Source organism: Mercenaria mercenaria, chromosome 1, assembly GCF_021730395.1.
Source record: "Mercenaria mercenaria strain notata chromosome 1, MADL_Memer_1, whole genome shotgun sequence".
Taxonomy (NCBI): domain Eukaryota; kingdom Metazoa; phylum Mollusca; class Bivalvia; order Venerida; family Veneridae; genus Mercenaria; species Mercenaria mercenaria.
The window spans coordinates 88,355,602-88,376,628 of NC_069361.1; the positions used below are offsets into that span (position 1 = coordinate 88,355,602).

At 35.6% G+C, this 21,027-nt stretch overlaps 1 protein-coding gene across 2 annotated transcripts in view; it reads right to left on the minus strand.

Annotated features, from left to right (window-relative positions):
• Positions 1 to 7,127: 7,127 nt before the first annotated feature.
• Positions 7,128 to 21,027, minus strand: part of LOC123531312 (uncharacterized) — a 61,483-nt gene continuing 47,583 nt past the window's right edge. For both annotated transcript variants that reach the window (XM_045312163.2, XM_045312170.2), the window contains exon 12: positions 7,128 to 19,003. In XM_045312163.2, coding sequence (XP_045168098.2) covers positions 18,819 to 19,003 — 185 coding nt within the window. In that variant the 3' untranslated portion in view covers positions 7,128 to 18,818. The remainder of the gene's footprint in view (positions 19,004 to 21,027) is intronic.

The following is a 21,027-nucleotide window of genomic DNA, read 5'->3' on the forward strand; positions in this document are numbered from 1 at the left end:
AGGTTATATATGAGCAATCTACTTGTTCAAATTTACAGGGTATAAACCTATAATCATATTTTAACCTAGTTAAACTGTGGTAATGTATTTTGTTATGTCATAAGAAGTTTTAAGATGCACACTGCCCAAAATTATATTTTAGCTGGTCTGAGCACATCATGCTAAAGGTGAACTATTGTGATCACCCTAAGTCAGTTGTCCATCATTGTATATTGTCAAGAATTCTACTATAAACACTTCAGAGGTCACAGTGTGGGTCCAGTCATAAGGAAACTGGGTCAAAAAGTTTCCAGTAATAAAACCTCGAAGGCAATTGAAACTGGGTTATAAAATGTCAAAAACTACATCACTATGTCAAATGTTTAAAAAAACTTTGTAAACACCTCAGAGGCTACTTTTTAATGGGATCTTTATAATATTTTGTCAGAATTTTTGTCACTGAAATCTAGTACAAGACTGAAATTGGGTTGTCAAAAGTTAAAACTAGGCCACTAGGCCAAATCATAGAAAAGCCTTGTTAACACTTTACGTCACAGTTTCTGATGTCAGATTGTTTGCCTTCATTAAATCTAGGCCAAGTTCAGAAATGATTACCCGACCTCAAAACTAAGGAACAAAGTCAGATGGGAACAGAGGTAAAACAATTAGGTCACAATGCCAGTTTATTAACATTTCTTGTTTACTTACTAAGGGCCACATTTTATATCTGATCTGTGCAAATTTTGTCAGAATATTTGTCATAATAAAATTTAGATGAAGTTTGAAACCAGAGTCAAAAACTAGGTCAAATTGTTGAAAAAACTTGGTTAGTATACTAGTACTGTGTGATTGTCAATTTATGATCAGAGTTTTGTAATGAAATCTGGGCCAGACAGGATACTAGGTTACCTAGGGTAAAAATTAGGTCAGGTGAGTGATAGAGGCAAGTCCTTCATGACCATCTTATTGTAGCTAAGCCCGGACAAGATATTGTAGGGTGAATGCCCCTGTAATTCTCAAAATGTTTTGTAGCAATGTAAACCTTGATTTATGTCTGAAGCATCTTTATGTTTGTTTCTTCACAGTGATATTTTGTGTTGTTGTACATGATGCTTTCTTAAAGAGTGTTTTCTTAGTAGAAACTCATCACCATGGTGAATGATACTGCTGTTACCTTCTGCGAAGATTTTTTATACAGTAAAGTGGAGGGATGTGCTTATATTTGTAATTACAGATTAAGTTAACACAAAGTTCTTGATTGAAAAAGAGAAAAGAGTCATGATACTTGTAACGTTTTACATTAAAAAAAAATCCAGAAAGCTTGTTATCTTAAAAAAATAATTCCATTATAACTACTGGTATGGGTAATGTGTCAGCAGGGCTTACGTTGACCAAGTTTTGTTTATATAATTTTACTGAATGTGATTGAAGTCTGCTTCCTTTATTTTTGTTGAAATTGCATTATTTATATTGATATTATCATTTTGTAAAATATGATTTGCGAAAAATAAATCATTGAAGCAACAGCTGTTCTGCTTCTCAGAACATTGAGCAAGGTGTGCTCTGTTAGCTAAATACAAAAAAGATTCTCATTCATTTTACCACTAAAGGCTGAAATTCATAAATTTATTTCCCTCAATATAGCCATTTCAATTTCTGATGTCATGTTGGGGAAATTTTTGGTAACTTGCATTAACGTAATAGTGCTGAATTTAGTAATGCTGACTGCCTTAATCTTAATAATGTTAAAAAGGGCATTTCACCCGTGTCAAAGGAGGTCCAACATTGGTTCAATGTCATTTTTAGCTCAACTTCACCACATCTGCAGTTTTGATGTTCTTTTTATTTTTATCCTCACTGAAAACAGAGGCCTAGCCTGTCTGCCTGATTTCATGTTCATGGCTTATCACTAAACCCCTAGAAGAATATTTATGAAATAAGTGAAAAGTGTCAGTCAAAGTGCAGAACTTGTATTTCAAACATAATCGTAAGCTTAAGGCCACAAGTAAATGACAAAAGTTTGAGCCATGGACTGTATCTGTTCCATACCTTCTAAACTGCTTAAGTATATTTATAAAAATGTGGGTGAATGTTTCACTCATCAAGAAAACGTGTAGAAACAATGTTCAGTTGCATTGGCTACGAGGTCACATCAGAAAGTCGGATTATGTGTCCTGTAGACTGAAGGATGAATGAACTTCGGTCAGTAAAATGACTCTCTGTCAAGACAAATTGCAGAATCCATATTCCATTTGTGCAGATACTTTTTTCTAACAAGATTTGTTCACATGACACTGGTGTTTATGACTAGGTGAAATATTTTATAACATATATGCAACACCAGCCCCACCCTCCTCCCACAGTTGGCTGAGAAGTGACCTATACTCATCAAAGATGTGCCATACTATTTTGGGGAAGGAAATCTTTTTCTGAAAATTTAGACCCAGAATCGCGCCAGGGGCCACCATTTCATACCTATATTTTAAAATTTTCCAGCGGGAGAGCCCCCTGACCCCCGCCCATCAAGAGAGGAGTGACGTACCCCTCCAACTTTATACCTAAAATTGCACCAAAGGCCACCATTTCAAGACTGTATTTCGAAAATTTCTAGGGGGAGTGCCCCCTGACCCCCCCCCCTTATGGGCGGAGTAAACCCACCAATAATTGTATTCATACCTATATTTAAACAAGAGGACCATGATGGTCCTGAATCGCTCACCTATCCCCACAAGACCCAGTGTTGAACTGAGTATGACGTTGTTATTTCTATTATTTGACATAGTGACCTAGTTTTTGAGCACATGTGACCTAGATATCATCAAGAAAAAAAATTCTGACCAATTTTCATGAAGATCCATTGAAAAATATGGCCTCTAGAGAGGTCACAAGCTTTTTCTATTATTTGACCTAATGACCTAGTTTTTGAAGGCACGTGACCCACTTTTAAATTTGACCTAGATATCATCAAGGTGAACATTCTCACCAATTTTCAAGAAGATCTCATGAAAAATATGGCCTCTAGAGAGGTCACAAGGTTTTTCTATTTTTCGACCTACTGACCTAGTTTTTGACCGCACATGACCCAGTTACGAACCTGACCTAGATATCATCAAGCTGAATATTCTCACCAGTTTTCATGAAGATCCATTGAGAAATATGGCCTCTAGAGAGGTCACAAGGTTTTTCTATTTTTAGACCTACTGACCTAGTTTTTGACCCCACGTGACCCAGTTTCGAACCTGATCTAGATATCATCAAGGTGAACATTCTGACCAATATTCATGAAGATCTCATGAAAAATATGGCCTCTAGAGAGGTCACAAGGTTTTTCTATTTTTAGATCTACTGACCTAGTTTTTAACCCCACGTGACCCAGTTTCGAACTTGATCTAGATATCATCAAGGTAAACATTCTGACCAATTTTCTGAAGATCCATTGAAAAATATGGCCTCTAGAGAGGTCACAAGGTTTTTCTATTTTTAGACCTACTGACCTAGTTTTTGACCGCATGTGACCCAGTTTCGAACTTGACCTAGATATCATCAAGGTGAACATTCTGACCAATTTTCATGAAGATCCATTGAGAAATATGGCCTCTAGAGAGGTCACAAGGTTTTTCTATTTTTAGACCTACTGACCTAGTTTTTGATCCAACATGACCCAGTATTGAACCTGACCTAGATATCATTAAGGTGAACATTCTGACCAACATTCATGAAGATCTCATGAAAAATATGGCCTCTAGAGAGGTCACAAGGTTTTTCTATTTTTAGATCTACTGACCTAGTTTTTACCCCCACATGACCCAGTTTCGAACTTTACCTAGATATCATCAAGGTGAACATTCTGACCAATTTTCATTAAGATCCATTGAGAAATATGGCCTCTAGAGAGGTCAAAAGGTTTTTCTATTTTTAGACCTAATGACCTAGTTTTTGACCCCACCTGACCCAGTTTCGAACTTGACCTAGATATCATCAAAGTGAACATTCTGACCAATTTTCATGAAGATCCATTGAAAATTATGGCCTCTTAGAGAGGTCACAAGGTTTTTCTATTTTTAGACCTACTGACCTAGTTTTTGACCCACGTGACCCAGTTTCGAACTTGACCTAGATATCATCAAGGTGAACATTCTGACCAATTTTCATGAAGATCTTGTGAATATATGGCCTCTAGAGAGGTCACAAGGTTTTTCTATTTTTAGAACCTACTGACCTAGTTTTTGATGGCACGTGACCCAGTTTCGAACTTGACCTAGATATCATCAAGGTGAACATTCTGACCAACTTTCATAAAGATCCCATGAAAAATGTGACCTCTAGAGTGGTCACAAGCAAAAGTTTACGGACGCACGCACGCACGCACGCACGCACGCACGCACGGACGGACGGACGGACGACGGACGACGGACGCCGCGCGATCACAAAAGCTCACCTTGTCACTTTGTGACAGGTGAGCTAAAAAGAATCCAGGGAAAGCCCTCCTCAAACTCACACAGAATCCCCTAATACAGGCGAAGGCACCCCCTCCAATACCTTGCTAAGCCCCTCGGCGGTGACATATTGGTATCTTGGTTCAAGACTGGTGCCCCCCCCCCCCCACCAGTCAAAAATTTCTGGATCCGGCCCTGCAACACAAACTTTTAGGCACTTATGTGTATGTTCCACTAAGACAATGACCATAACACTGATCTCACAGACTGAAATCCCAAACAAAACACCTGGTGCACAACTTGACATGCGGGATAACAATCCTCTAATGTTTATAACACAAACTCTTAATACTTTTTGAGATGCATGTGATAAAAACTTGCATGCATGTCAATGTGTATTTCAAGGGTCATAACTCTGGTCTGACATGCAGAAATCCGAAACAAAACCCAGGTGCACAACTTCTCATGTTTATTAATATTCTTATTGTGTTTCATGACTCACTTTAATATACATGCGACACAAAATTTTATGCCCTTTAATGCATATTACTTAAGTCAAGGGCCATAACTCTGATCTGGTCAAGTGAAATCTCAAACAAAACCCCAGATGCACAACTTCAAATCCTAAACAATATTCCTATAATGTTTCATAATCCTATGTCAAACACTGAGATACATGCTATATGAACATTTTGGTCCTTTATATGTATTTTTTAGAGGGCTGGGTGTGTGAAATCCAAATTGAAACAGGTACAAAAACTTCACATGCTGCATGACAATCATGTGAGCTTTCGTAGCTCTTGGTCAAATACTTGTTGACATATGCATGACACAAAGCCGGACGGTTGGATGGACAAGGGAAACTCTAAGTACCACCCCCCTCCCTCAAGTGTGTGTGTGTGTGTGTGGTGGGGGGGGGGGGGGGGGGCGAGGAAACACGATCTGGCACCACAGTTTTTCAGCTTAAAGGTTTGATTACTTACAATCTGACTTTGAAATTGCTATATATGCAGTTTCATGACCTATATCTTCCGACTTTGCTCCTGAATAAGTTTGGTGAATGTCGTGATGAACATCAGGCCCCGAAAAGGTCCTTTTTCTGCCCTTAATGAGAAGTTGCTTTCTTTTTAGTGAGTTATTGTGATCGCTTTTGTCCAGCATCTGTCGTCTGTCAACATTTAGCTTGTGTGTGCGATAGAGGCTGTACTTTTCTATTGATCTCCCCATGAAATTTGGTAAGAATGATTGCCTTGATAAAATCTAGGCCAAGTTCGAAAATGGGTCATCTGGGATCAAAAACTAGGTCACTAGGTCAAAACAAGGAAAAACCTTGTGTATGTAATAGGGACTGCATTTTACAACGGATCTTCATGAAATTTGATCAGAATATTTGTCTGGATGAAATCTAGGTAAAGTTTCAATATGGGTCATCTGGGGTCAAAAAATAGGTCACCCGGTCAAATCAAAGAAAACCTTTTATACGCAATAGGGGCTGCATTTTACACTTGATTTGCATAAAATTTAGTCAGAATGGTTGCCTTGATGAAATATAGGTCAAGTTCGAATATGGGTAATCTGGGGTAAAAAACTAGGTCGCTAGGTCAAATCAAAGAAAAACCTTGTGTATGCAATAGGGACTGCATTTTACACTTGATTTTCATAAAATTTGATCACAATGTTTGTCAATATGAAATCTAGGTCAAGTTTGAATATCATCTTGGGTCAAAAACATGTTCATCTGGACAAATTAAAGAAAACCCTTGCATATGCCATAATGGCTGTATTTTTCAATTGATCCGCATGAAATATGGTCAGAATGATTGCCTTGATGAAATCTAGGTAAAATTCGAAAATTGGTCATCTGGGGTCAAAAACTAGGTCACTAGGTCAAATCAAAGAAAAACCTTGTGTACGCAAAAGGGGCTGCATTTTACACTGGATTTTCATAAAATGTAGTCAGAATGGTTGCTTTCATGAAATCTAGGTCAAGTTGTAATATGGGTAATCTGACCTCAAAAACTAGGTTGCTAGGTCAAATCAAAGAAAAAACTTTTGTATGCAATAGGGACTGCATTTTACACTGGATCTTCATGAAAATTGATCACAATGTTTGTCTGGATGAAATCTAGGTCAAGTTCTAATATGGGTCATCTGGGGTCAAAAACTAGGTCACCCAGTCAATCAAAGTCGCATTTAAAGCAGGATATTCATTAAATTTGATCAAGCTGTTCTCGGGTGAGGGACCTAGGACCATTTGGTCCTTGTTTTATTTTAAACTCTGGCATACCTGAACAGAGTTCAGAGTGAACCATTTGAACAAACTTGACAGAGATCTATACAATGCAGCTACAGAACAAATTTGCTGATGACCCATTTAACAATTCAAGTGGTGAAGAAGTCTACAGGTTGTTCTAATTTTAACTCAGTTGGTCCCTAAAAGGGATCAAATGAAAATATTCAACCAAAATTGAGAAATATCCATCCCGCGGTTCATGAGCTGTTTAAAGGCTTTTATACGAGGGCTTCTTTTAGCTCTTGGGCATCCTGAATGTCCATCAAAAGCATTTGAACACACTTGAGGTACATTCCAGAATGCTACATACCAAGTCTGGTGTTATTCTGACCATTAATTTCAGAGGAGAAGATGTTTAAGTTAAAACGCGTGTACAATGGATGAAGAACAATGGCACTACAAAAGCAACAAAGACTATCAACAGTTTTAAACATTTATTCATTCATGGAATTTCAAATTTAACAATTCTTATAATAAAAGCTAAAATTAAGGCAGAGCACTTGTTTATCATGCTGCTATGATGTAAGTGATGATATATACATACACTAAAGTTAGTACAGGTAAAAGTAACTTGGAACTAAAATGTTTGGTAAATGGTCTGTACCACTGCTGTAACATTAGAAATAAATTTAATGTGCTTTAAAAAATCTGAAGCCATCAGTGCACTGAGAAGGGTAAGAACAATAGTTTAATTTCAAAATCTCTGAAAATTTCCATCAGTATTTCAAGTATTCCTATATGACCAGAAATGCTGATATCACTATGAGGTTATGCTGATGTCACATCTACATTATATTTAATGAATAAATGGAAAATAGTGCTTCAAAAATTTTGATTAAATATTATTCTTTAAAGATGACATGGTACAAAGCACACCCGTCATTAATTAACACACACTGAGTTGGTTACATATTTTACAGAATAAATCACTTTCATTTGCACTCTTGATGGTATTACTGTGCAAGATGTATTACTGTTTTCGGTCCTGAACAGCATAAACAAAGGTGTGTGACAAGCTATTATTTGGTACCATACATGCACAAAGGAACAGTTTTACTACTTTGATCCAAAGTTTATAAACTGAGCAGACACAATGAATTTTCATATGTTAAGTAATTTAAGGTCTACAATTGAAAGAGCCACTGGGACAATCTGGATGGTTAACAAACCTGATCAATATATCAAGCCAGTAAACATTGTGATCCAGTTTGGTGAACACTGGACAAGAACTGCTCAAGTTACAGAACAACTACTCAATTTTCACTATGTTGAGTATTTAAATGGCTGTAACTCAAGAGACGTGTCCAGCTGGTTATCAAACTTGACCAACATACCATGCCAATAAACACTGTGACCAAGTCTGGTAATACCGGGTAAGAACTACTCAAGTTAGAAAACCGGCAACTTTTGTTGTGGATGTTGCCCACCGCCTCTGCTGGTCATCCCAAAATACGTTACATTTTCTGGGCTTGAATGCTGTTAACTTTACAGAAGTACATCACTGCTGTAACATGATGTACATTAGCAGATAGCTTATGAACTAAAACAAATGAGCAAAGTTTCTATACAAAGTACAGAGAACATAAAGCACTCTAGCTAGAGTATAGGTGTTAACTTAAATATACATATATGTATAGCAAGCAGGAAACCATATGTAGATAATTATTATTATAAACATTCTGTAGGTAAACAGATTCAAACTGGCTAAAAACAAATACCCATAAATGTTATGTCAGCTAAACAGAAACATCATCTCAAAGTGAATTTCTTAAGCTGATTGTATTTATACAAAGTTTCACTTCAATTTTGATTAACTTTTACCACCTAGGAACGCATTAGAATACTACCGAAATACCTGTATTTTTTCTATTGTATAACTACATCTAACTGAATGATTCTAAGTTACTAAAACAATGGTGTAAATGTAGTAGGTTTAAAGATTTAACATAATGCAAACCAAACAATGTCAATTTAAACTAGAAATGGATGCCCCCACATACTGTGCCATCCTCAATATAGCAAAAACTATCAAAGGCCATAACTGCAGTAAAAATACTCACAGAAGAAAGTCCTTCTTTCATGGTCATCTACACATCAAGCTTGTTCATCTGTGAAAGTTTGAAGCAAATCAGGCTAATCTTTCAAGCAGGCAGTATGCAATTGCAATACATGCAATTAGTTGTAGCAAAGTGCATTTTTAACCCGATTTTACTATTCTTGTGTGTATATCTAACACTTTTAACTATTTTCAGTCTCACTTTCTCACTCTGACATCTCAATGTCAATACTTTTGTAAAAATCTTTCCCTTGCACTGACTGCTCATCTGCTAATAATACCCGAAAGAGGAGTTAAGCAGTAAACGAAGATAGTGTGGAAAGAGTTGGACACACAAAAGTTTTCTCTATATTTCATATAGCAAAAATTATCAAAGGGCCATAACTGCAGTAAAAATAGTTACAGAAAAAATTTCTTCCTTTATAGTCATCTACATTATCAAGCTTGTTCATCTGTGAAAGTTTGAATAAAATCTGGCTAATAGTGTGAGAGGAGTTGGACGCACAAGATTTTGGGACATATGGATGGACAGATGTACAGACAGCAGCAACACTATATGCCCCCCACATAAATGTGTGGGGGCATAATAAGAATATTTTCTACATTAAAAGTCCCCTACAGGAAGGGGATTTGTCATATTTGCTACCATAGGAACCATATTTGCTATAGTGAAACTTTCATGTTCTCAAATTAACCTACCATCAACAAGTCAGCTTTCATGAAAAATTTCTTATTCTTTGAAGTTAACAAAGGGAACTATCTTTTGTGACTGACAGATGGACAGACAGATGGACAAATGGACATATAAAAGGATAAAATACAATGACCTGTATATTCTACATACAGCTTTCTACGTCCTAGGATTTATGAAAAGATCTCTTGTACTTTTAAAGTTATGATAGCATCCACCATTTGTGAAAAATAAAATGATGTGAATGCTTTCTACATTTTTTTCTGTTTATCAAATTTCTTAAAAAATCTCTTAAAATTTAAAGCTCATTGTAGAATCCACATTTTTGTCATCTTTTTTCAGACTATTTGTTGCCACAGCAACAAAAAATGATGAGCACATTCTCCATATTGTCACCTATTCATGTACCAAATTTCATTAAAAAATATCTTGTACTTTTAAAGCTGTCACAGGAACCCAATTTGTTTAATGAAGGACTGATGGGGGGTCAAACCACAAAGCCCCTCTGGGAACTAAAAATGACAACATCTGTACAAAACAAAATCATGCAGACATGAAAGGATTGAAACATAGCAAAGCTGCACCAATACAAAATATATAAACAAAACACATTAGCACATAAAACAGTAAAGCAATTCCACACAGTATAGTAAAAAAAAAAGTTATAGGACATTTGCCTCCCCCATGCCCACCTCAAGAACATATCTGCACTTTATTTTTTATGCTAATTTATTTTAGGTTGATTGTGAAGCAAGTTCTACAATATTAATCACTCCTGACACCTCATTCCTGATGGAATCCATCGCCATGAAGGTATCAGAGAAGAGAAGCCAGTTTCCCTTTTCACGCTGATCTGCACTTTGTTGTTTCAATTTTTGACAAAACAACAATCATATCTGATTGTTCGATTAAACCCCTATCAAAATTCAAAATTTCATTGATGGTTTTATCATTTTCATAGTTAGAACTTCTCGGGCACAGAACATGATTTTCATGTACAAAAGACCACCAATAGTCCCATTGTGTGTATGAAATTACATAGGGCGTGGTAACAGCACTAACACACAAATGCAAATATTTAGTCAGTTATCTTCTAAAATATATCATTTTAAACATTTTCTTTTAAAAAATTAAGATTTTGAAATGCTAACAACAGCAAACATTAAAAAGTAAATTCATATCACTGATATAAATTGTAACAGTCTAACTATACATAATTTCAGACAGCAATACTTGGATTGCAAATCTACTACATTTGTATAAAATTATTCGATTAATCTATATTAATACGTGAAAATTAATTTTAGACTTCATTCCCATCCTTATTACAAAGTAAATATAAAATAAACACACAGGCTTCAATAACATAATTGGGATAATAAAAAGAACAACTGCAAGCAGATATGTGAGAAGAAAGGATAAAAAAATGTTCACCTGGATGATAAAACATTCATAAAACAATATAATTTTATGTAGGTATATACTCTAGCAACAACTATATAACCAGTTTATATTTATCAATAAAGTATCTTGTAACAACAAAAACATATATAAATCATTTCATATATACAAATAGTATATAATATACACATATATATATATATATCAAATATAACAACGTTTTGTAATTCTACCACCATACAAAGGTCATTACCGTATTTTGGTGTGTATAGGTCGCGGTAATGTATAGTCCGCATCTAATTTTTGCTCTGGAAATGGTCGGAAAATTTAACTTCCAGCGTATTAGTCGCAGTTAAATTTCGGATTTTTTCCCCAGCAATATTTAATATTTACCGGCAAAAAAGTTATGGCGGCAGCCATATTGATGCCGCTGACTGAATTATTATCAGAACCTGATTGGTGGAAATCGGACAGTGTTATTTTCGTTCCCAACCGTTTCGTACCAACAGTAGTATCGGTAACAGACTACATCAAAGAAAAGCGGCTTTTTGACACTAATTGGCAGCAGACGGTTTGCGTTTTCATTCTGTTATCATGCAAGTTTAAGTGTGAATTGTTTGCACAGCAATTATAGCACCTTTCCGTGTCATGTAATTAACAGCGTTCTTTTGATTCTGAGTAAAAAGATTAACAAAATATCTCTGTTTGGATTTTTTTCTTTTATTTAAAAATCAAAAGTAAAAAATTATCTTTCAAATTTTTTAATACGCTAAGAATTAGTATAAACAATGTTTGAAATGGAGGACGGATCTGTCCAGATTTTATCCAACCCGGAGTACATGTCAGTGGCGTCCAGTAAAACGAAAGTAGAAACAAACATAATTCAGACTGCAAAAACATCTTTGAATTAATGTCATTCGTAATTTTAATAGTCTGTATGGGTTATTTACAATATATTTTATTGAAAGTAACCGCTATTGGCTGAAAAGCCGCCGATATTGATATTTTTTATCCATTTTGTTCGTTCGTAACAGATGCACATAATTTTGTGAGAGCTACGGTCAGAAAATTGGCCCGAAAAAAAAACAAACTGCTGGCAATGTTCTGTCGTATAGGTCGCAGGAACTTTTTCAGGCAGCAAAATGGGTAGAAAAAGTGCGACCTATACACACCAAAATACGGTACTAGAAAACTTTACATTAATTACCAATAAAAAATATGTTCTAGACTCCTTTAACCCTTACCCTGCTAAATTTCTATAATGAATTTGTCCATCTTCCAATTTGGACAGTATCATTAACTGTTTAAAGGGGTGCTTACCAAAAAGATACTGACTGAATGGCAAACAGTGCAGATCTTGATCACACTCCAAATGTTGAGAATGGTTAACTGTATTCAGACTAGTAAATCTTGCTCAGTATTTATAATAACTTGTGATGTAAAATTTCCTAGTGATGACCTTTACTGGGAATAAAGTAAAGCTTGTGCAATATAACACAGCGGGGAGATAGGCTTTAACACAAATACAAAGCTCTGCAAATCTATGAAGTAATTTCCAACATGTTTGACAACATACAAAAATTTTATTTTCTGTCAACAACATTTAAAATACTTTTTCTAAAGCCTGGTGCCAATGTGCCAATTTTTTTTATCTTACATTGCTAGCCCTGCACAGCACTGAAAGGTAATGACTGTAAAATATAATGAATAGCTGACAGCGGTACTAAAATAACATACAGGAATATAGAAACAAGATGCTAAGGCTGATTATAAGTAACTGTAATTTGAGTTTCGTGCCCCCCCCCCATTTTTTTATTAGGACTAACCACATCAATTCTTATTAAAGAACTTTTAAAAACCGGTATCGTTGCAATGGAATGTATAACAAAAAGACTTTATCACTTGCCATAAAAGGAATAGTGAAATATCACTGTTGGACAGGTAGATGCAAAACATGTTGGAAACGCTACAAAACAATCAAAATGAAATAGCACTTTACTAACACTACTTGAAATACAAGACTTTGTAAAAATGTCTGTGTCCAATATGTAGCTAAGAAGAAACATAAAATTTAAGCCACTGCCCAAACTATGTTAGTAAAAATAAAAAGTGCTGAAACAACAAAAGCTGCCGATCTTTTTCTGTACAAAATAAAAACAATAAATAGAAATTTTATTTAAAAAATAGATGAAACTACAGAAACTTTAATGTAATAATTCAAAATATTAAAAATTTATTAATTGTAACTCTGTTACAACTGCATTTTATGCTTCTTTTATGTTTTTGCAAAAGTTTTTTTCTCCAGTGTCATCTTTGAAAACTTTTCATTCAGTGTGCGAAATAAAAAGGATCTGTTGGTGTGAAGATTTTTCTTAGAAACATAAAACAAAGGAAGAGTTTGGTCTATAGGAACTAATTCACTGCTGGACATACAATGTAAGGTAAGATTTTGTGAGTCTTAAATATGTACACCTTAATGAATACATTAACTTTACCTTAATCAAGCAATAAAAATAAAAAATTGAGCAATACAGTTATAAGGCATTAACTGTTGTGAAAATGATTGTGTACCATGCTTAGCCCTATATTGTAAATGTAAAAGTCACTCACATCAGGGATCATTCTACATGGCGATTTGAGCGATATCGTCGCTTTAAAGTCGGCCACTTCGCCTAATTATCGCCTCCGGGCAAAATCCGAATCGCCAAGTTTTTTAGCGAGTTATTATCTGTTTACTTAAAGTTGTAAAACTTTATGCATATTCTAGATTAAATTATCGATAAATCCATAGTTAACCCCGCCTACTCGCCTGTCAAACTTCAGCCAATCGTAGCGTTAATATTCCACAGTGTCAATCAATAATATTGTAAGCCGCCGCCATTTTGAAAATTTTCAATCGGCCTGTAAAAAGCCGATAAACTTAACGAGAGCATGATCTTTTATGCAACAACTGTATATCATTCTTTTATTTTATTAAAGATTACTTCAAAATTTATTTCAATTACCATGTTTACGGTCAATTTCTGTAAATGAATTGCTCGGGTACTGTGGATAAACAAGAGGGCCATGAAGGCCCTGTATCGCTCACCTGACCTATTGACCTAAAGATCATCAAGATCAACATTCTGACCAAGTTTCATTAAGATATGGTCATAAAAGTAGCCTCTAAAGTGTTAACTAGCTTTTCCTTTGATTTGACCCGGTGACCTAGTTTTTGCCCCCACATGACCCAGATTCAAACTTGACCTAAAGATCATCAAGATTAACATTCTGATTAAGTTTCATGAAGATACAGTCATAAATCTGGCCTCTAGAGTCTTAACAAGCTTTTCCTTTGATTTGACCTAGTGACCTAGTTTTTTAACACACCTGACCCAGATTTAAACTTGACCTATAGATCATCAAGATTAACATTCTGACCAAGTTTCATTAAGATATGGTCATAAATGTGGCCTCTAAAGTGTTAACTAACTATTCCTTTTATTTGACCCCCGTGACCTAGTTTTTGACCCGACATGACCCAGATTCGAACTTGACCTAAAGACCATCAAGTTTAACATTCTGACTAAGTTTCATGAAGATATAGTCAAAAATGTGGCCTCTAGAGTGTTAACAAGCTTTTCCTTTGATATGACCTAGTGACCTAGTTTTTGACTCCATCTGACCCAGATTTAAACTTGACCTAAAGATTATCAAGATTAACATTCTGACCAAGTTTCATTAAGATATGGTCATAAACGTGGCCTCTACAGTGTTAATTAGCTTTTCCTTTGATTTGACCTGGTGACCTAGTTTTTGACCCGACATGACCCAGATTCAAAATTGCCCTAAAGATCATCAAGTTTAACATTCTGACTAAGTTTCATGAAGATATAGTCATAAATGTGGCCTCTAGAGTGTTAACAAGCTTTTCCTTTGATATGACCTAGTGACCTAGTTTTTGACCCCACCTAACCCAGATTTGAACTTGAGCTATAGATCATCAAGATTTGACCAAGTTTCATTAAGGTATGGTCATAAATGTGGCCTCTAGTGTAAACTAGCTTTTCATTTGATTTGGCCTGGTGACCTAGTTTTTTATCCTACATGACCCAGATTCAAACTGGACCTTAAGATCATCAATATTAACAATCTGACCAAGTTTCATGAAGATACAGTCATAAATGCGGCTTCAACAGTGTTAACAAGCTTTTCCTTTGATTTGACCTGGTGACCTAGTTTATGAACCCAGATAACCAAATATCGAACTCGTCCAAGATTTTATTAAGGGTAACATTCTGACCAAGTTTCATTAAGATTGGGCCAAAAATGTGACCTCTAGAGTGTTAACAAGCTTTTTCTTTGATTTGACCTGATGACCTAGTTTTTGACCCCAGATGACCCAATATCGAACTCGTCCAAGATTTTATTGAGGGTAACATCCTGACCAAGTTTCATTAAGATTGGGCCAAAATTGTGACCTCTAGAGTGTTAACAAGCTTTTCCTTTGATTTGACCTGATGACCTAGTTTTTGACCCCAGATGACTTAATATCGAACTCGTCCAAGATTTTATTGAGGGTAACATTCTGACCAAGTTTCATTAAGATTGGGCCAAAAATGTGACCTCTAGAGTGTTAACAAGCTTTTCCTTTGATTTGACCTGATGACCTAGTTTTTGACCCCAGATGACCCAATATCGAACTCGTCCAAGATTTTATTGAGGGTAACATTCTGACCAAGTTTCATTAAGATTGGGTCAAAAATGTGACCTCTAGAGTGTTAACAGTCAAATTGTTGACGACGGATGGACGGACGACGGACGACGACGGACGCCGGACACAGGGTGATCACTAAAGCTCACCTTTGAGCACTTCGTGCTCAGGTGAGCTAAAAATGATTTCGCGGACGTCAGAACTGCCATACAAAATATTGTAAAAAGATCGTCATTACCTACGAGTTTGGTATTATTTTCGAAAAAATAAATAAATTAATTAATTAAATATATAAATCTGAACAAGTTGATGCAAAAATCAGGCATTATAAAAGCACGAGAATCGAAAAATGAATGAAAAATTTCACGGCGTTTTAATCGTGCACCTGTTAAATTACGAGTTTCGGACATGTAAATTTCGGATAAAAATTTAAAGGCGACTTTTTCATAGCTAATTTAATACTTTATTTAGAAATTCATGAAAATGATAATGCAAAAATCAATTTCCTTAAATAATTACTGTTTATAAGTTACAGCTACACCTATAGAAAGTGGATATATATAGGCAGGAAACTGAATGCTAGGCCGATTCTTCTCCTTAAATTCCTCAACTTCTCACTAAATTCTGTGGAGAGAGAAGTGACTAATCTCCCTAAAATTTTGACCTAGGATGATCCCTGCACATGACCTTGACCATTTGACCCTGAATTTATATGTGACACACTGTATTGTAAATGGTAACAACAGTGCTAAAAACATAAATGTCGAAATGCACGTATACATAACTAAGACAGGAAATCAGGACTTTTAAGCTCTGTGACTCTGACCTTGAAGATATGACCCTAAGAAATGTGTCAAGACACACACTTTGATATGTAAACAATTACATGTAGCATGAAAACAATGCAGCAAAAAAAAATAATATCACTGACTAAAATTCTGTAGTCTATAGATGGGATAAGGTATATATACCAGAAAGTCCTCAAATACAGTGTAAAATAAATAAGATTTTCCATTTAAAGAGTCACAGTGGCATCAGTCATTAAAATCACTGAAACAGAATCTCCTTTCATGAACACAGCTCCAAGCTACTGCAGGTTATAGCTCTGGCAGTCCCTAAGAGAGAACATTACAAGGATGCTACAGAATAATAATATCTGTCATGTGTTTTAATAATGCATCCGATAGAAATATCCATCCCAAAGGCACCTGCGCATTGGGCAGTAACTAGACTTGTTCTTAACGTAAAATAATGTATTTTGAACAGAGAAATATACTACAAGGAACGGAGAGAAACTATCAAGGTACCCGATTTTTTCGTATTTTACATAACAATATACTATCAATGCATGATTTGCTTGTTGTCATTAACAGCACGAGAGTCATCTAGCATAGGGGTTTGCCAGATGGGTTTTGCTGGCATGGGTAAGATCACTGGAAACGCCTGTCCGGTGTGCAAGAACAAGTATGGTGAAGATCCATTAAGTGGTTCACAAAAGGGGCCAAGCTGAACCATTAAACAAACTCGAGAGAGGTCCATGCTAGGATGCTACTAGACAGGACTGGTGTAATTCTGACCTGTAGTTTCAGAGCAGAACATGTTTAAGTAAAATATTGACACAGGACAATTGACTACAGATCATCAACCTATACTAATACTTCACCGGGAACAAGTTCATGTGAACTAAAAAGATCCTGAACTGAAATTACTGTCTTGTGCAGACTACTTTCTTTATGAAAAATGTGAGCTCAAAACATACCCACTTATACAGTAAGGTATGCTTTGTATCCAAAAATAACACAATGAAATTTTTAACAATAAGAGCATTACTGTAGATCACTACTTATTTGTGAGCATCAAAATTTTGTATGCATAATTCAGATTTCAGGTTTTCGAACAGGTATGTGTATGGTACTGTCAATATGGGATTCAAACACAACAACAATATGCTTTTATTAAGAACTTTACAGTTGAAACTAGGTATCTTGATTTCCAAGGGAACGAGCATTTTTCTTTGAGAAAACCAAAATTCGACTTAAAATGATATTTTTTGCATGTGTTTTCGGGACGGAACTAGAAAATGTATTCAAGATATAGAATTTTGAAATAAAAAATTTCAAGATAATGACTTTTAACTGTAATTCAAAATGTGAATATTGGCAGTTTTTCGTGAAATGAAGTATACTCGCAAATTCAAAGTGATCTACAGTATAACAAATAATGACAGTACACTAAATATATCAATAACAATCACAGGTTTAATAATCATGTAACAGTTCACTTTTAGAAGTAACATATAGTCTACTAAAGAGGCAGTTACTTCGAGTTCCTGGTTGAAAAAGAAATTAGCAGAATTTCTCAACAGTAACAATGGTTAAATAATCCTCCACTCTGGAGGCACAAATTCCATTCAACAATTCACATAACTTCAGTTAACACCATAAAAAAAGACAAAATTAATCCTGATGTATGTGTGTAAAAACATGTGTCCAATGTTTCAAGCTGAACATTTCTACCATGTAATGTCTCATCATCGCCTTTTTTCACTGTCCGAGGTTATATATCATATCATAAACACTCAGTTACAAACCTCAGTTACAGTTACAATATGAAATTTAAGAACACTTACAGCTGTAGAACTTTTCCGCTGCCTTATCTTATGTAATGTCACTATGTATAAAACTGTTATATCAATAAACAGTCAGCTAATAAGTTTTGATCAGAAGTTTATTGACTGACACTTTTTTCTGATGCAAGAAATTTTGCAACAAATTCTTCAATTAGTCTCTAATTTCCTGTATATAACACTGACAAATTCAATTCCTTAAGTTGTAACTGGAGTGAAAATATATTTCCCATAGTGCCTGTAACACTGGGCAAACCTATCTAAAGTGCACTGTAGCTGCCTAGCACTGGTAACTGAATATGTAAGGCCTAGAACAAGTTGCCGTGTCTGATCACGTCTTAGAGGTAACTGTTTCCACAACAGGTGAACATATGATGTCATTTTTTGTTTCAATAACAAGTTTGAAACAGATTATATCTATTTACAATTAGACTGTATGTATTTATAGTCAGTTCCAAAAAATGCTGAGTCTGTCGCTGGCCTGTTGATTATGAGGTATCAATGTCGAAATCTCTCCAACAATAAAAACTCACACTTTGTAATAGCATCATAGCACAATCAGCTTTTTACATTTATTTAGAATAGAACTACAATATAAATTCCAACTTTTGAATAAAACCACTGATTCAAGAGAAGACCAATGCTATAGTTTCTGTCCTTCCTTTATGCTTTCAATAATAAGTTCATGGAAGAGTTGTGGGACCTTAATTGTGGGATTATGGGTAAGCAGAAGACCAATAGCGAGATTGTGTTGTAGAAGACACTGAACAAGCTCAGCAACTCTCACCAGAAGTATTCCATAGCGAGTCAAACCTTCCGGAAACTCTCCTGTAACATAGATGACAAATTAACCTAAGTAAAATTTATATATACTTATTAATGTGATTGTAAGATAGATAATATGTAAAGATCTTCACCCTCTTTGTGAGATGTACAAATTAACAAATAAGAAAACAAGAGCTGTCACAGGAGACAGCACGCTCCACTATTTTGATGCTGGATGGTGAAACTGGGCTCATCTGAGGAAGCTGGAGCTGTCACTGGAGTGTTTTATTACTCCAATGTGGATGAAGATATTTGACATTAGCTTAAGTCTGTGTCAAATGTGTTTAGTTATAACAGAGATAGAGAAGTGTATCAAATAAGCATTAAAGGGACACAATTCATGTTAAATTTCTACAAAAGTAATGCAACATGTGTCATATCATCTGACTAATAATGTGGAATAACTATTTGAAGTTTGAATCAAATAAGTGAGATAGAGCTGAAGTGCATCACAACTTGAAACCTAAAATTCCAGTAAAATGGGGGCTTAACTCATAGTATTTTGGTGCCATCATCATGAACATTAACCTGTAACTTTATGTAAAAAGGGGGCATAATTCATAAAATATTGGTGCAAGAGTTATGACCCTGGTGTCATTTGATGTGGGTGATGAAGTCAAATAACTGTTTTAAGTTTGAATCAAAGCCCTTCAGTAATAACAGAGATACAGTGAAAATGCACCAAACTAGAAGGTGTTTTTGTCACAAAATCATTTGTCTCCCCCCTATGTACGATCCGACCAACAGTTTAACCTGTTTAGTCCAGACAGGATTTTTCCATTTTTAGTTCTGGTGGCCATTTTAGCGGAACATGCCGGTGATATGCACAACTAAGCTCGGTAGTAATCACTCCTGTGAAGTTTCATCGAAATCTGGCCAGCAGTTTGACCTGTGAAGTCCGGAAAAGATTTTTCTATCTTTAGCTCTGCCAGCCATTTTGTGCAGCGAAGCAGAACGTGCCGGCGATATGCACAACTAGGCTTGGTACTGACCACTCCTGTGAAGATTCATTGAAATCTGTCCAGCAGTTTGAACTGTGAAGCTGGACAAGATTTTTCTATTTTATAGCTCTGGTGACCATTTTGTGCAGCAAAGCAGAACGTGCCAGTGACATGCACAACTAGGGTTGGTACTGATCACACCTGTGAAGTTTCGTTGAAATCCAGCCAGCAGTTTGAACTGTGAAAGCCGGACAAGATTTTTTTAACTTTAGCTCTGGCGGCCATTTTGTGCAGCGAAGCTGAACATGTCGGCGAAATGCACAACTAGACTTGGTACTGATCACTCCTGTGAAGTTTCGTCGAAATCCGGCCAGCAGTTTGACCTGTGAAAGCCGGACAAGCTTAATGCAGACGGACTGACGGACAGACGGCGAAGGCAAAAACAGTATGTCTCCCCCACCTATGGGAGAGACAACCTAAATTTCTAAGTAAAAAGGGGACATAAAAGAAAAATTGGTGCCAGTGTTATGCCCATTGTGTCATATTAAGGCCAGAGTTTTTTTATCTTTCGTTTTACGGGAGATTTTTGAAAAATGAGCAGGGGGAGGAGGGAATAAAAATAAAAATAAAAAGCTTGAAAGTGAGCATCTCGTAAAAAATAAAAATAAAATAGAATTTTTTAAGATTTTTTTTTATTTTGATGAACTTTCGTTTCAAGTTTTGTTTACTTGTGGTTGTGTCCAGTATTTAATATTGTGATGTATTGTTATGTTTTAAGACTATAAAAGCCATTTATACAGGATGAACATTGAATAAAATTTTCATGCATGATTGTGAATAAACTGCTTCAGGCACTAACTCACACTGGCAAGTCTTTAAAATTCAGAAAGCTTGTTTTACTTAATTTAAGTGGAAGACAAAAATTATTTTATCTGTTACAACAGCCACAGTAAATTTCAGTGACAGCAAGTAGAGACTAAACACGTCTGGTATAAAGTGGCTTAGTAGTGTAGTAGTTTTGATGGTTTGGTTTGCTTGCATCTTCTGCTGTGTAACCTCTGCTTTTTATACATAATAGGAGTGATC